The sequence below is a fragment of the Cydia splendana genome, chromosome 20 (assembly GCF_910591565.1).
Source record: "Cydia splendana chromosome 20, ilCydSple1.2, whole genome shotgun sequence".
In the NCBI taxonomy this organism is placed as follows: Eukaryota; Metazoa; Arthropoda; class Insecta; order Lepidoptera; family Tortricidae; genus Cydia; species Cydia splendana.
In genome coordinates this window covers 4,660,689-4,678,476 of record NC_085979.1, presented here as the reverse complement: position 1 = coordinate 4,678,476, position 17,788 = coordinate 4,660,689, and the positions used below count along the sequence as shown (strand labels likewise).

The following is a 17,788-nucleotide window of genomic DNA, read 5'->3' as shown; positions in this document are numbered from 1 at the left end:
TCAAATAAATGCCCTTACTGGGATTCGAACCCAGGTCCATCGGCTTCACAGGCAGGTTCACTACCTAGTGGTCTGGCCTAGTGACCGGTCGTCAAACCTACCTCATTCCTATTCATTACTTATGTTCATGTGTTTCCGTACCTTCATCAAGCTCTTGTCCATGGGTGTGGCAAGCCGGAGTGCCAGCAAGTCTCCGGTTTGCTGAATGAGTCGAACCACTTCTTCATGAGAGCTCCACTTCACATCTTTGTCACCGACTGAGATGATGAAGTCACCTTCTCGCATGCCGCCGATCTGAAACAGTTATTAAGAGGACACTAAAAATCTAGTCAATATGTCAACTAAAATACTATACACCAATAAAATTTAGAACCTATGTGGAACACTGTTGGGCAAAAAGCGTAAAGAAATTCGGAAGTAAATTATTGAGGGCGCCACTTTCTATAACTGTCACATTTAAGTAATATCAGTAAAGAAAGACGTGTCACATTTAAGTAGTAATATAAGTAAAGAAAGAGAACTCTTTCTTTAATCTATGGTATTAATAACAATTCAATTTTTATCCAAGATAATAAGGTTAGGGAACCGATTTCCTAATACGGCAACACGGTGCAGCTACTGGACAGTGTTGCCACATTAAGAATTTGGCTTCCGACCCTTTTTTTCTTGGATAAAAATTGAAGTGTCGGGTTACTGGTTCCCAGTCGGTCACTGGTGCCACTTTGTTACTCATATACCCAATAAAAAATCCCTTTACATAGATAATGCCTCATATGGTTAGTAAATCTTAAATTAAGAACTATGTTCGACTATTTTTAAAAGGAAAGGAGAGAAAAAGAAAGCACATAAAATTCAATAAATTAAAGTTAAATTAATTACTTACATCAGCCAAAGAATTCGGTTCAACCGCCGCAATCATGACCGGCGCGTCGCCTCTCACAGAGAACCCGAAACCATCCTCATCCTTCGAATTCGACACATTATATTCACTCGCTACCCTCCTCAACGGCTCCTTTCTCCTCTCCCTCCCATTCTTCTTCCCATTCACACTCTCCGTAGTCTTTATAAAGCTCTCATTATTCCTATAGTCATATTTATCGTAGTCTAAAACTTTAGGATGATATTCCATGTGGTTGTAACTGTTTATATAAACTCCGTTTTGCTTCATGACCCTTTGGAGTTGCTTCTCGTAGTCTTCGTAATTCTCGTCTCTGATTACGGAGTTGTAGTAGGCGCTGTTGTCTTCGGATCGGTCTCTTTTCTCGGATCTTTTGTCGAGGTCATAGTTTCTGTTGAGTCTCCTGTTGTCTCTGCTGTGTTTTTGGAGGGTGATGAGGCGGGGGGCGCTCCAGTGCCGCTTGGCGGAGAACACGGCGATGGGGCCGAGGGATTTGAACAGGTCGTCCACGCGGTGCTGAGCGAAGTCCGGCGGCGTTAGGGACAGTTGGAATTTTGATGAAGCTGCAATGAGGGTTTGAATTAGGGTGGTATTCCACCTGTCGAATTTCGTTGTCCAATGTGCATTGCGTCTCACTCTCTCATTAAGCAAAATGTGAGACGCAATACACATTGGACAAATAAATTAGATACGTAGAATACCACCCTTACACAGAAATATATGTTGTTCAAATATAAGTTGAAAATTGAAGAAGCTGTAATGAGGGTTTGGATTACAAACAGAAATTTGTTGTTAAGAAGGGTCTCTTTTGTTTCCCATAAAGTTTTAAGTCATAATGTATTGTTTTTCCGCATTTTCGTTTGGTTCAGAAACGCCTAACTTTTCAGGATCGCCATAAAACAAACCTTACCTTCAGCTTTAGGACTAATGATAATATAAATATAACAAACAATACATTGTTAAATTAGTGTACATAAACTGGCAGTGAAGCATGTCATATATGTGTCGAAAGACTCGAAAGCTGGTTTTTGTATGGTGAAAAAAAAACAGATGAAATATTTTTTTACTCATCATCAGGCCTTTAATATCTTGACAGATGTTAAAGGCCAGATGATGAGTAAAAAAAACTAAATTAAAAAAAATGGTTAGTTACATTAGAAACAAAATTTATAGTACATATTTTTGTATTTTCCCGCACTAGTGCGTAAAATAGCACTTTTCGTGCGATGTCAAAAGTTTAAAGGGCCATATGTACTGTAAAACGTTGTACGATACACGTATCATAAAATTCATAAATAACAATTTTACTACTAGTGCAGTAAACTTACGTAAAATAATGGGTGCGTCAAGTAGCTCCATCTCGCTCAGGTCCGGTGAGTCCCGTAGCGTGGCTCGTTCGCGGGCTGCCCTCTCTGCGTGAGCGCGTATCACTCGTGCTAGAGGTTCCTTGCCTCGCAGTTCACTGCAAAATAAAATCATGTTAATATGAATTTTAATTTTTAAGGACGACTACTAATTCTGGTGGTTAGTACATTTTCCTTAAGTACTTTAGTGCAAAGAAATAATTAAATATTTCGTTTATCAAAACAAAAAAAAACTCTACTAATACCCCATTCTAAAATTTTACATTTTGTTTCGACCCCGAAAACCAGAGAGGTTAGCTCCGTCGGCCTACCCCTTTATTCATAAAACTTTACGGGCCTGATTTACATTATGTTTTATCCCTACCTTACAAATACATAAGTCAAAATGACAGATAAAGACAAATGATTCATAGCTAATTCAGGCCAGTAACGTGTTTATGAACAGGCAATGCATACAGCGAATAAATTAAGTCAGGTATAATTTTCTCACAACAAGTATAACAACATCCTCTGTTCTCCGCTTACGATTTACAATGATGTCCCGGTACCATACCATAGTAGCGCCATCTATCATAAATACGATGTACTCGTATCATACTAGCGCCATCTATTTTAAAAAGATAGCACTCACCGACACATCCGTTGTAACCTCTGTGCTTCTTCGTACAACGCTTGCGCTTCGATTAGGTGCGCGCGCCCCACCACTGTGAAGTCCAGATCTTCGTCCATCTTGGTGTTGGATACTGAACCTGTTGAAAAGGATATAGTTAGTGGCGCCATCTGTTAGTTGGTACCTAATTTACTATTAATAGTGGTGTCATCTTTTGCATTGTGATATAAGAATATAGTACATATACAACATCAGAAGTTTGTTTGTCGATTTTCCGCGTTTCCGATAGGCCCTTGTTAACAAACCACCTTGATGCATCAATGTCATATTCTGTCATATTGTGTATGAAAAAAACAGTTTAAGGCACAGTATGTATAAGTTACTATATCTATGGTTTACTAGAGGAGCTAGTGCTGCACTCTGGCGGCAAAACAAAGCAGTAATACTCCCTATTGTAATGAAAGAAATGTATAGAAATGAAGCCATTGTAGCCGTTATATTCAGTTAGTCTTGGATACATCCATAGAAGTTGGAACTACATTGTACAGTCAGCAGCAGAAGTTGCTAAGCGGGCGAGGTGTTCAAAATTACCTTGACACGCTCTCATTCTCTTAACAATAAAGTCGCGTCAAGATCATTTTGAACACCTGGCCCGCTTAGCAACTTCTGCTGCTGACTGTATTTATCTACGGTCGACTAATATCTTATTACCGGTGCGTGGTGCTGGGTTTGGAAGTTTTTTGTTCATATATATCTAATACCTTTAAACGAGCAATTCTTGTTTATTTATATATGTCGCAGTCAAAAGTGTGAACTGGTCAAAAGAACTTTTAACCGACAAAAACAGGCAAAAGTGCTTTTGACTGAGCATGTTGGTCAAAAGTAGTTTTACCTGAAAATCATTGGTTAATAGTACCTAATTGTGACTGTTACTATCAGTCAAAAGTACTCCCAGAAATAGGTAGGTTAGGGTTATTTTTTTTTTGCTACGCCCTAAAAACGAAACTGTTCCCAGAGATAGGTAGGTTAGGGTTATTTTTTTTTTTGCTACGCCCAAAAAACGAAACTGCTGCCAGAAATAGGTATGATTTTCAAGTAAAACTACTTTTGACCAACATGCTCAGTCAAAAGCAGTTTTGCCTGTTTTTGTCGGTTAAAAGTTCTTTTGACCAGTTCACACTTTTGACTGCAACATATACATACTTATTTCGGGGATATCGGAAACGGCTCTAACTATTTCGATGAAATTTGCTATATGGGGGTTTTTGGGGGCGTTAAATTGATCTAGCTAGGTCTTATCTCTGGGAAAACGCGCTATTTTGAGTTTTTATATGTTTTCTCTCCTGTCTCCCAGATATTTTGATTTAATTGTATAAAATATTGAAGATAATATTTACCGTTGTCTACATTCCGATCGCTGCTCGTATATAGTGCGGCGACTCGCTGTCGCGCGCGCGGCGTGCTGTCGGCGTGCAGCAAGCCCAGCGCCGCGTACTGGTGCGCCAGCGCTGAAATACATACCATAAATAATAAATAAATAAATAAATATTAGAGGACATCTTACACCTTCGAGCAACACCGGCTAAGTCTTACACAGATAGGAGACAACGGAGCTGACGAATTGCCTGATGGTAAGCGATTACCATCGCTCACGGAGACCAGCAACACTAGGGGTTATAAGTAAAAACCCGTTCCTAAAAACTAGTGCCTACGTCAACTCTTGGGATTAGTTGTCAAGCAGATCCCAGGCTCCCATGAGCCGTGGCAAAATGCCGGGATAACATGAGGAAGATGATGAAACTACTTACCTTTATAAAATTCAGTCTTCACATGGACCAAAGAGACCCACGAGTATGGCACGTAGTTGAAGACACCTTCCGTCTGCATCTGCATGTATCAATTTAAGAAAATAAATACCAAATTTAAAAACATAACAACATACAGCATACTGTATAAACATGATAGAGTTGGACCAAGATAAGTCAAGATAAGAGGTGGACAACGATTTTGATAGCACACGCAGTGCAAGTATTATTTTAAACGTCAAGATTTCATAGAAGTTTCATGTCTAAAATAACACAATCGCACTGCGTGTGCTATTAAAATCGCTGCAGACTTATCTTGATCCAACTCTAGAACGCTCTATTTCTTAAAGTAGGAACACGATCCCAAAAAAACTCAGAATTTGACTGTATATATAATTAATAATTAATTATTAATTATGTAGGTATTCATAATATGTTTAATGCGTACTTGTGTGGCGCCATCTATCGTAAAGTACGGTTAACTATAACATACTAATCAAGGTTTATTTGAGTTATATTAATACATATATCAGGTAGTTGAATGGTACCCACGTAACAAGTACCCAAGTACGTAGGTACAGATGTAGTGCATAAGTATTTTCCTTCGTATTTTCTCGGAAACGTTCGTATTTGTCATGCTACTTCAGTACTTTTTGTACCGAGACTGACTGAAGTAGCAAGACACGTTCGTACGTTTCCGTGAAAATACGAACGAAAATAATTATTAAACTGCATCTGTAATTACATTTTTACAGTTGCAACCTTCAACAACACAGTACATGGTCATACCTAACAACTTCTCACGTTCTCATAGAGTTACGAGTATTTGGTACTTCTATAGACTCCCGCGTACCTTCTGATATAGCTGTGTGTATGTGTGCGCGCACTGCGCCGCCTCCTGCGCGAAGTCGAGGCACATGTCGAGGTCGTCGCGCAGCTCCCCGCGCCCGCACTCGCGCGCCTGCAGTTGCAGCTTCTCGAACAGGCACTCGCGGGCTTGGGCCTGTCAAATAAAGTGTACATTTTGAATTTTGACGCAAGAGCAAGGGATGCAAATATTTGGCCAACGGCCATATTGTCAACTGCCACCCCCTAGCCCAGGGTTCATGTTTAGCAGGGGTCCGCAGTAGGTCAGTTACCTACCTACTATAGGAAATCTTGTAGTAAAGTTGACCAGACGAGGCCTAAGTGTAATGAATGAAACTTTATTTTAAAACTTTTTTGACCGGGGTCCGAGGTATTGTTTAAATTGTGAGAATGGTCCGTGACTGCTAAAAGTTTAAGAAACCCTGCCCTAGCCCATAGGCCTGATCAGCCATATCAACTTGTTTGGCCATATCAGCGGTTCAGCTTGGACAAGCTGTTGTGCTCTACAAGTCTCATTCCTCAAACAACTCTTGTGAAATTTTGTGAGCAGGCCAATAATTATACGGATTTTTTCAAAATGGAAAAGCCATGGGGATTTGAGAGGTCTATAGCTCACAGAGTAATACTAGTAAGAGTACCGTCATATATATTTCTCTATGCTCATAGTAGCAGCAATGACCAGTAGAGTATCAGCCAAGTCGACAGATGGCGCGTTAGTGAAGATCTAGTGGATGCAGGGAGGGTGTCCGCCGCTCTGACAGGGGTATGTGAGCGAGACAGCGCTATGCAAGTGTCTAACGACGTCCCGCTCGCTCGGATGAATAACACCAATGTGTAAGCGAAACAGCGCTATTCACGTGTCCCGCCCGCTCGGAGGGGCGTGATATGCATCGAACGTGGCGACCGCTAAGCGACTACGGCGCCATCTATCGCACAAACCGTGCATTATTTAACTCTTGTAATACCGTCATAGTAGCAGCGAGGACCAGTAGAGTATCAGCCGCCAAGTCGACAGATGGCGCGTTAATTCTAGTGGATGTAGGGAGGGTGCCAGCCGCTCTGACAGGGGTATGTGAGCGAGACAGCACTATGCACGTGTCGAACGACGTCTCGCTCGCTCGTACCGACGTAATGCATCGAACGAGGCGACCGCTTAAATCGTCTACGGCGCCACCTATCGCACAAACCGTGCATTATGTAAGTCTTGTAATACCGTCATAGTAGCAGCGAGGACCAGTAGAGTATCAGCCGCCAAGTCGACAGAGGGCGCGTTGGTGAAGTTCTCATGGTTGTAGGGAGGGTGCCAGCAGCTCTGACAGGGGTATGTGAGCGAGACAGCGCTATGCACGTGTCTAACGACGTCTCGCTCGCTCGTACCGACGTGATATGCGTCCACGCGACCGCTAAGCGCCTACAGCGCCATCTATCGCACAAACTGTGCATTATGTAAATCTTGTAATACCGTCATAGTAGCAGCGAGGACCAGTAGAGTATTAGCCGCCAAGTCGACAGAGGGCGCGTTGGTGAAGATCTAGTGCATGTAGGGAGGGTGTCCGCTGCTCTTACAGGGGTACGTGAGCGAGACAGCGTTATGCAAGTATCTAACGACGTCCCTCGCTCGGATGAATAACACCAATGTGTAAGCGAAACAGCGATATTCACGTGTCTCGCCCGTTCGGAGGGACGTGATATGCATCGAACGTGGCGACCGCTAAGCGACTACGGCGCCATCTATCGCACAAACCGTGCATTATGTAAATCTTGTAATACCGTCATAGTGGCAGCGAGGACCAGTAGAGTATCAGCCGCCAAGTCGACAGATGGCGCGTTGGTGAAGTTTTCATGGATGTAGCGGAGTGTGCCAGCCGCTCTTAGTAATGCGTCCACAGCGCCATCTAGGCCTAGAGATGTGTGCCGCTCCTGCAAGAAACATACGGCTGTTATGATCAGGGCCGTCTCAAACTATGCTGGGGCCCTTGGGCACATAAGAATCGGGGCCCTTTTGGAAAGTAAAGAAACTGAATTAAACTAACATTTTCCTACTATGATCATCTATTTATTATGGGTAATCAAATATACTGTTACTGTCTGTCCTTCGGGGCCCCCTGAGGATGGGGACCCTGGGCACGGGCCCCGTGTGCCCTTATGGTAAAGACGGTACTGGTTATGACGCCTCTACTCCAAACTCTAAATTACAAGCATATGGAGGGTTATTTCTTATTATTTCAGCATGTCTTTTTAAAAAGCGCTGGTGGCCTAACAGTAACGGCCTGGCCACGACATTGCGCGACTAGCTTCGGCCAGGCGAGGCTCACTCCGCGATTTCGTCGCTTTGCTACAGGTAGCTAAAAGTACATCCGTTCCACACTAATTTTGGTGGCTAGCCATAAGACGCGCGTGGCGCTGTCGCCACCTAGCGGCCATATCTGTCCTGATCCCCGGCTTGTACCAATGAGTTTTTCGGAACTTATGTACGAAATATCGTTTGATATTTACCAGCCAGTGAAGGAAAACATCGTAAGGAAACCGGAATAATACCAATAAGGCCTAGTTTGCCCTCTGAGTTGGGAGGTCAGATGGTAGTCGCTTTCGTAAAAACTAGTGGCAACGCCAATTCTCGGGGTTAGTTGTCAAGCGGACCCCAGTCTTCCATGAGCCGTGGCAAAAAAGCCGGGACAACGCGAGGAAGATGATGATGATGTCCGTTCAAAAATAATAGTGTGACATCGTGGCTATGTTTTTGTGACTACTAGTGACGTAAAGTAATCAAACCTTGTTAGGAATTCAGTTTTTAAATTGTGAACGCACCTGTTTAGCACCAATCTGTGTGTAAATCCCAGCTATGTTGAACAACACGCACGCCTTTTCGAATGCCACCGTCCGCTGACATGATGGCACTCCTGAAATTGTGAACGGTTTAAATTAGTTATTATGTTTGTGTTTGTAAAGCAGCATGGTTTCATAATCTCATAAAAGTAGGAATATCTGTGGTTAATGAACACGATGAAATTAGCACTTTTTGTTTTAGTAGTATAGATGTTGCAGTCAAAAGTGTGAACTGGTCAAAAGAACTTTTAACCCACAAAAACAGGCAAAACTGCTTTTGACTGAGCATGTTAGTCAAAAGTAGTTTTACCTGAAAATCATACCTATTTCTGGCAGCAGTTTCGTTTTTAGGGCGTAGCAAAAAAAAATAATAACCCTAACCTACCTATCTCTGGGAACAGTTTCGTTTTTAGAACGTAGCAAAAAAAAATAACCCTAACCTACCTATTTCTGCGAGTACTTTTGACTGATAGCCTGATAGTAACAGTCACAATTACTATTAACCAATGATTTTCAGGTAAAACTACTTTTGACCAACATGCTCAGTCAAAAGCAGTTTTGCCTGTTTTTGTCGGTTAAAAGTTCTTTTGACCAGTTCACACTTTTGACTGCGACACCTTTTAATTTTTTTTGGTTTTTGTATTGTGCTTAGTACCCCGGTGCCGAAAAGTAGCAATTACAATACCACCTATACTTTTCGCTAGATGACCTCCCTAGTCGCCACCTATCGCTCAGTAGTTACCAACTTTCAAAAATTTCTCTACTCACGGCTAGATGGCCTCACCTGTCAAAGAGTCGAACCACTCGAAGTAGACTCTTGTCGGGCGGGAAAAAGCGACGTTCTATGAAATATAGCTGGTTGAGTATGAAGAGAGCTGCTAATACTACCGTTCCTATTCGTTAGATGCTCTCACCAGTCATAGGTAATAACCATTTAAAAGTAAAGTTCTAGCGCTATCTACCGTTCCATTTTCAAAAGTTTATCCACTCGCCACTAGATGGCCTTACCTGTCAAAGAGTCGAACCATTCGAAGTAGACTCCTAAGGAACGGTCGGGCGGGAAGAAACGACGTTCTATGAAGTATAGCTGGTTGTAGTATTTGAAGAGGAGGGCTACGCCGGCCGTCGAGCGGACTGGGGTGCGGATCGCCTGCAAAAGATATTGTATTCATTAGGTAGGTGCTAGGTACGTCATATCATATATGTTTAAACTAAATGTCGCTATTATTACGCTACGCTACAGATGTAGTGTAATCCTTTACCATCGTATTTTCACCCAAATGCACTAACGTGCTATACTATTTCAGTCAGTCTCGGTACAAAAAGTACTGAAGTTGACAGAAGTAGCATGACAAATACGAATGTCTCCGAGAAAATACCCTCTTTCATCGGGGCAAATAGCCATAGAGACGAAGTTACTGAGGGAGCTCCAAGCAATGCAAGAATCGAACATTATATACCGGGAGAATAAGTAATACACCACTAACCCGATATCTCACACTGTCTATCTTGCGGGTGATGAGTCTCACGTTGAGCAGAAATATCTTTTACTCCTAATCTGATCCAAATGACACCTATCTGTCATATTGAGTCATATTAATCCTTTATTGAGAGCCTGTTGTGTCCTGCTCATGGGCAAAGGCCTCCCCCCGTTTTTTCCATTCTTCCCGGTTTTGAGCGGTCTTCGGCCATCCTTTATTTTCTAAATCTCTTCTAAACCTGTCCTCACCTGTCTCATGTCCATGAAGTCGGAGATGGCTTCTTCATGAGCAGCAGCGTCCTCGCTGTAGTGCTCCAGGATGAAGTCCACCTTCCCTCCTTCATCAGTGGACCGCTGTTCTAAACCTGTCCTCACCTGTCTCATGTCCATGAAGTCAGAGATGGCTTCTTCATGAGCAGCAGCGTCCTCGCTGTAGTCTCTAGGTTAGACGGCTCCCGGAACCTTCCCTTCATTAGTGGACCGCTGTTCTAAACCTGTCCTTACCTGTCTCATGTCCATGAAGTCGGAGATGGCCTCCTCATGAGCAGCAGCGTCCTCGCTGTAGTGCTCTAAGTTGGACGGCTCCCGGAACCTTCCCTTCATCAGTGGACCGCTGTTCTAAACCTGTCCTTACCTGTCTCATGTCCATGAAGTCGGAGATGGCCTCCTCATGAGCAGCAGCGTCCTCGCTGTAGTGCTCTAAGTTGGACGGCTCCCGGAACCTTCCCTTCATCAGTGGACCGCTGTTCTAAACCTGTCCATACCTGTCTCATGTCCATGAAGTCGGAGATGGCCTCCTCATGAGCAGCAGCGTCCTCGCTGTAGTGCTCCAGGATGAAGTCTTTGAACGGCTCCCGGAAGTCCACCTCCTTGGTCTCCTTCAGCCCTAGGGGGATCATGGGCATTACGCATTCTTTGCTGTAACAATAAGAAAATATACTTTTTATTCAAAAATGTAAGCGAAAAAGGTTCGGCAAAAATTTAAGTCTACAAGAATAGGTTGAAGATTTTGGGGCTTTATCGTCTAACCCCCTTATTCATAAACGTTGCTATGATGGAAAGGGACAAACGATTATTATCGGCTTGTCAACTTTAATAAACGTTTATGAATAAGGGGGTTATTAGTCTTTCCACAAATTCGAAATTTTGCGTGATCACCTAACCTGACCTACGATATATTCGCCTACGAATCTTATGTAAGGGTGGTATTCCATCTGTCCTATGTGTATTGCAGCTCACATTTTGCTTAATGAGAGATTCAGATGCACTGACATTGGACAAAAAAACTGGACAGGTGGATTACCACACTCATATAGGTAAATACTAAAGATGGATACGGGATTCAAACCGGCGCTTGTACATAGACAAGATTACGATGGTCTTTAGCTTTCGCGCTATAGCCATAACCCCTGGGCCACCCGTTTACGGCTCGACCACGACTTTACGCGACTGGCGACGGCGGCAGCGATAACCATAGGTGGGAACGAAAGGTCCGATCGCTGTGTCTTGCTCCAACCTATGGTTATCGCTGCTGCCGTCGCAAGTCGCTCAATGTCGTGGCCGAGCCGTTAGAGCGGCACTCGTTCCAATTCCTTAGGTGTAAGATTTGCAATCAACATACAAATCCAATATAATTTACTTGGAAAAAGTAAGTTCAAAGGGAATATGTACTAAGGAAAAAAATGTATAAACATCAAATAATCTTAATTGTAAATAGTCGTTATGTTGTATCTTCTTGCTGTGTAACTTTTTTCTTATTTAACTAACTGTTTACTGTATGTTATTTCTGTCTTTTTTCTTCTTGTCTGTTACCTTCCGTGATTCTTCTCACTTGATGGTCTCATCGGAAGATCAGCGCTGGAAGCCACCAGCAACATGCTGAGATGGGGCCATTTCGTGGCACTTTAATCTTATTTTGTGTTTTCTTTTATACTATGTACTGTTCCGATTGTTTGTGCTTACGAATAAATCTATTAAAAAAAAAAAAAAAAAAAAATGTACTTATGCATTAAGATGTGGGAGTGAATGCCGTTCGTAAAACGTAAAATTACGCGTTCCGCGGCGCGTGCGCTGGTAAACAAAGCGAGAAGATAACTCGATTAACTCGTCTATAATTACTATTATCACCCAAGGCAGGCGTGGCTCACTCCGCGATTTCGTCGCTTTGCAACAGGTAGCTAAAAGTACATCCGTTCCACACCAATTTTGGTGGCTAGCCATAAGCCGCGCGTGGCGCTGTCGCCACCTAGCGGCCATATCTGTCCTGATCGTAACAGACGCGTTTTGTTAGAGAGTGAGTCTTCTGTACCTAGTACTATTATTTATTCTGTGCCCAAGGGCGAGAAGGACTCAAGCGACTATGGAACCTGGATTTATGGAGACGGTTTTGTTTTGGTCGAAAAACTACAAGTTTTGAGATAGTTACTGACATCAAAGTTAGCGGAAAAAAATATTAATCAAAAGTGTTTTTCAATAAAAAGACACGTCAAGATTTTTTACCTTTTTTCTAATGCTAAAAAGACGAACTAAGAAAAAGTCCAAATTTAGGAACGTTCCATAAAAAAATAGTTAAGAAAGAAATTCTTCTCACCAACTCTATTAAAAATCCCATAGTAAAGGAATCTAAACAATGCGCATAGCTACAATGACTGCATAGCACTAGAATGACCGCTCCCAGCCTCAATTAGCCAGGATTGCATCATCGCAAGAAGTGCATTAACTGCATTAGGCATTGCAGCGCTAAGTGGACCGGGATTAGTTCCGATTACTCCTAGTTCTGTGCTGGTTTTCCAGGGAGATAATCTCACCTCAGCGTTTTCGCACTTGCATCTTCACTGCATTTAAGTACTAGGTATTTAAGAGGATACGGGAGCTGAGATTAAAATATTTTAGGTGAATATATCCGTCTCGCTAACGGACGCGGCTCCTAAAACTAGTGCGATAAAGACAAGGCGAAAAATCCTGCGTAAAAATCTCAAAAATCGAGGTTTCGTACTCGACTGTTTCCTCCACCAAAACTTAACCAATTGTAACGAAATTTTGAGATCTAAATTAAAATGAAATTATCTGTTTCGGCCTGTTTTGCTTTTTAGGCTAATTATGATGTCAGTTTTCAACTTTTCCCTTTGCGGCCTATAGAAAGTAGAAATACTTACCTGTAGAAAGATGGATAGACGAAATAAAGAAAATAACAGGCAATAACTGGATGACCACGGCTGCCACGGCAAATAATGGAACTACATGGAGAAAAATGGAGGAGGCCTTCACTCGCTGAGAGGTCCTTGATAATGCCTATACGTTTAATTTGTATGTTCTCTTTTAATCTTTTAATGTTACTTATTAAGGAAATAAAAGTTAAATAAAATAAATATCAATGATCTTTATAAATTATTGAACATAAGCTATATATTCTTGATGTTATCGGAGTTAAAAAGGGCCCACTGATTAACAGTCCGCCGCACGGTATCGGCCTGTCGGTTGTTCGGAACTGTCAAAATTTTGTTCTAACTGACAGGCCGATACCGTCGTGCGGACTGTTAATCAGTGGGCGCCTTAAGAGCCCATCAACGTGCACACTAGCGCCACTGCTAAATAATCGTGATTATTTAAATTTAACGAAAGATATTTAAAAAAGGGGGCCGCTGTGTACTGTATTTTGTATTTAAGTACCTTTTGAATACATCAAACTAGTTTTTATGTTGTTGGATTCGTCGATGTATGAACTCAAAACAAAAACGGCCGTTTTAACTTTGGACGAATCCAGCAACGTAAAAACTAGTTTGATGTATTCAAAAGGTACTTAAATACAAATTACAGTACGTAGCGGCCCCCTTTTTTAAATACCTGTCGTTAAATTTAAATAATCACACTTATTTAGTAGTGGCGCTAGTGTGCACGTTGATGGGCTCTTAACAAAAACATTCCATTCTTACCACGAAAACTGCTGCCTAGAACTTTCACATCCATACAATGTATTCGCAAAAGTTTCGCTTGCTGTAGGTGCAATACCCTACAACCTAAACGAAGAACTAATCCACTATCACCACCCTAAACTGAACCCTACCCTTTCAAAATAAGACTGAAATTAAATTAGCTAAAAATTCTTAGAAGTTTCAAAGACTCGCCGCGCTATTATGTTGTCATTCTAGCGTTCCATCAAAGGTAAAAAGGAGAAATGGAGATTGTCTTGTTGTTCACGGAAATTTAAACATTATTCCTTTAGTAGTAAGGTATATACTTGTCTTAAATGTTAAATGTGCTTATGACGTTTTGGGACTATAAGTTAGTTGTCTATGGACTCTATGGTCTACGTTTTGCGTGGGACGTTCTAAAACTTGTGCGAAATTGGCTCTCTAGATAGAATTTTGTTAGAGATTTGGCTTGAATTAGTGAAAAAAAGTTCTTATCAATATATATTATAAATAAAAACAGATACTTAAACAATAAAATAAATATTATGTTTATTCCGGATTTCTTATCCGGTCCATGTCGATCTGTCAAAGCTACCTACTCCTCCTAGTGAGTACTATATTATTTGCTACTCATCCTTTTCTCGGGTTATAATACCTACTATCATACTTAAAAAATATACAGTATGATCCTCTCTCGTAGACAATTACCTTTCTTAAAATACTCTGTCATAATTTTCATTAAAATCACTACTGTTCTAATATAAGCAAAACACCTCTACACAACAGGAAACCGCGAATTCAAACGTCAATCTAATTAAAAAAGAAAAAAACCTAGTCTCTGCCCCGCGTTCCAGCCATGCTCTATGGCTAAAGCGCGGGAACAAATAACAATGGCGGAAACGGTTTTTGCACACTTGATTTCGTTAACTCTGTGAACGGATTAATTGAAACCAGTGTAGAAATTATTAATTGCCAGTTCTCAGGGTTAGAGTAATTGGGAAATTTATGATGGTATCTCTTAATTGGTTTCCATATTGTATTTAATTTGACAGATGAGATAGAAATCGGAATGAACGGTACGGTGATAGTCAGTTCGCATGATGTATTTGATCTCCGGAATGTATTAAGTTTTATAATTAAAGTGTATTAATTAATAAAATATGTGGAAGTACAATAGGTAAGTTTTTATGTACCTAATAAAAATTACTTAAATAGCACATAAATGAAAGATTTATGTAGGTAGAGTTAGACCAAGAAAAGTCTGCAGCGATTTTGATAGCCCACGCAGTGCAAGTGTTATTTATACGTCATAATTTCATAGAAGTTAATAACACTGGCACTGCGTGGGCTGTAAAAATCGCTGCAGAGTTTTCTTGGTCTAACTCTATGTAATGTTAATATATTACTGTGATGAAACTATAGAAAAAAAACACTTAATTATTCTCCTCTGCTTAACTCATACTTTTCGATTTTTCGCACTTCATTTAGGACTCTTAGGCGGAGATTAAATTTCAAAATTTAGTAATTATCAGACAGTGCAAGATTGAATGCAAGTTTGTACAAAATTAGCGTAGTAAGTACCTCCTCAGAAAATGCCTTTCATCCCTCGCCCACACTGTTAACTGCACATTCGGTGGCCCTTATGCCTTTTGTAATAAGGTCCAGCGATGTACAGTTAGGAGTGTTGCTGTTTGTATTATTGACCAATATGTATAGTCACAACGGCCGCACAAACTTGCAAAAACAAAAAAAAACTTAAGTACCTACGTAGGTATTTAGTTTCGTCCTCCCATCCAAACTGTCCATCACTTTATCCATATATATTTTAAGCGATAATTTCCTTGACATTTTATAAGTTTTATAACCCGGGGGCGAACTAAAAATCTTCAAACTTAAAAAGTTTAACTGATGTTACAACTCTATGGCACTTAAAGACTCTTTGGAAGCGAAGCATCTTTAAAGTACTATGAATTTCTTAAGCAAAATGGACGTAAGCGTCATTAACGGCACTTAAGACTGTTTAAAATCGAAGCATCTATAAAGCAGTATAGGTTCTTTAAATAAAATGGTCGTAAGCGCCGTCGAATAAAGAAGGTTTGTGAGTCTGTTTGGAAATGAATTGTTTATATACGTGAAACCGGCGGCCGCCATTATTCGTCATTACGGGCCATTGGGAGTTTTTGCGGCGCATCACAGGTACCTATCACACAACTTTTATTTAACAAGACTTATTTTAGGGTTCCGTTGGCTCATGTGTCCAGGGTTCGGTAGGGTTAGGGATGACTCACGCTAGAGCGGGCCGTGCCCTGGCCGAGGCGTCCGACATGTCATTTTCTATGACGGCTGATCGGTGATCACGTGGTGCTTTCCATAGAAAACGAAGCCCCCGGCCCGGTCTAACGTGAGTCATCCTTTAAGGAAGACTCTAACTACCTACCTGTATACACCGTGCTCAGGCGACCTTAAGGCGATAAAGCAAAATAAAATCCCAAAAGTTATGTAGAAGAGATCCCTTTGTACCTACAAGTTTTTATTTAACTTGTAATATTTGTATTACTTATGTATGTTCGGGTCAGTTCTTGCAAGTTAAATTAGACCCACTTCCCATTATTCGATCTGATGATGGACACATGAGGTGGCCATAGGAACTCTGCGATAAAACAACGCAACCTTAGTAGCCAGTGACAAGCCAGAGTGACCGATAAAAGCTTGTACTTATCAAAAATGAAGTTTTTGACAAAACACTTGTGAAACACCAGCTGTGGTCACGGAAAGACTGACTTTCCGTGACCACAGCTGGTGCAACTCAGCTGAAACGTCGGAATTAAAGGTAAAAACAATGAAATTATATCGCGGTAGACCCGTTTGTGTAATTAAAAATGTGTACAAAACGCGAGAGTTTAAAGTGTTAACTTGTGAATATTTTCTTTTGAGCAGTCTAGACAGGTACGTAGAGATTTTTTACTGTCATAAAGTGCTACTGTTAAGTACCTATACAAGAATAAAAATGGAATAAATTAAATTCAAAATTGGTGTTATTAACACTTCAGACATAACATAACTACTTTATTTAGGCACATAATTTATTTCAACGCTACGATTAATAGTGGGCGTAGTGTTTCCACAAATGTACATAATTTATTCCAATTCTTCAACAAGAATTAAATAAAGCTTATTCCGCCTAATCTATAAACGATCCATAGACAAATTAGGAAGATAATTTATGGCCAGACATGTAGGTGGGTTTTAGCATTGCCCGAGGTTAAATGATATAAGTTTATTAGGGGTTGTGCAAATGTGCACAAATCACGCGAGGTGTTTTCGGCTACTTTTTGCCCCCCCTCCCCCTTGGTGATAGTTGGTGAGGTTTTTGGCAACCCCCCTCCCCCACACAACCACACGTGTATTTTTTGAAATTTTTTTATTCGACCTAATTTTAAGATAAATAGTATGGTACTTATATAGAAAATCTTATTTATTTTTCTATTTTCGTTAATATAAATAGACTCGCTATTTTGAAGTGCAGAGTAGACTTAATATATGTTTAACGAAACCGAGAAAAAGTATCTACTCATGGGGTAGTTATTTTTTCTTAGTTTCGTTCACTGTAGAAAAATACACGTGACGTCCTAATACCCCCCTCCCCCAACGTGATTTTTTCGTGACCCCCCACCCCCTATCGAACCTCGCGTGATTTGTGCACAAGCCCAGACCAGTTTTACCATTGCCCGAGGTTAAATAATATAAATATGAGTAAGGAAAGTGTATTATTGCATTAATCGTTTCATTTATGATATAAATATTTAGTTAAACACTTTCACTTGCTGTTAATGGGGTATTTAAGGCAATTTTAAGTGAAATTTGACCATTTGCGGCCCCGAGCGCCCTTTAGAGGTAATTTCAAATGCGTGTACCCGCGAGGGTTTAAAATAATCTGGTTAATTATTACAGTAAGTAAGTAGTTAAATCTCGCTTTGTTAATGGGTAAGTACCTATTTAACACAGCGAAAATATACTATTCTATTAG

At 40.9% G+C, this 17,788-nt stretch overlaps 2 protein-coding genes across 2 annotated transcripts in view; both read right to left on the bottom strand.

Annotated features, from left to right (window-relative positions):
- Positions 1–16,778, bottom strand: part of LOC134800796 (tubulin beta-1 chain-like) — a 110,146-nt gene extending 93,368 nt beyond the window's left edge. The window contains exon 1 of the mRNA XM_063773350.1: positions 16,766–16,778. The gene's annotated coding sequence lies outside the window, so the exon portion shown is untranslated. The remainder of the gene's footprint in view (positions 1–16,765) is intronic.
- LOC134800831 (rhophilin-2-B) overlaps positions 1–17,788 on the bottom strand; it is a 196,179-nt gene that overhangs the window by 3,596 nt on the left and 174,795 nt on the right. Inside the window, exons 5-15 of the mRNA XM_063773388.1 lie at positions 10,615–10,768; positions 9,379–9,520; positions 8,353–8,444; positions 7,315–7,464; positions 5,531–5,680; positions 4,681–4,759; positions 4,270–4,380; positions 2,894–3,011; positions 2,227–2,360; positions 884–1,461; positions 142–294 (exon numbers count right to left, since the gene is read on the bottom strand). Coding sequence (XP_063629458.1) covers positions 142–294; positions 884–1,461; positions 2,227–2,360; positions 2,894–3,011; positions 4,270–4,380; positions 4,681–4,759; positions 5,531–5,680; positions 7,315–7,464; positions 8,353–8,444; positions 9,379–9,520; positions 10,615–10,768 — 1,861 coding nt within the window. The remainder of the gene's footprint in view (positions 1–141; positions 295–883; positions 1,462–2,226; positions 2,361–2,893; positions 3,012–4,269; positions 4,381–4,680; positions 4,760–5,530; positions 5,681–7,314; positions 7,465–8,352; positions 8,445–9,378; positions 9,521–10,614; positions 10,769–17,788) is intronic.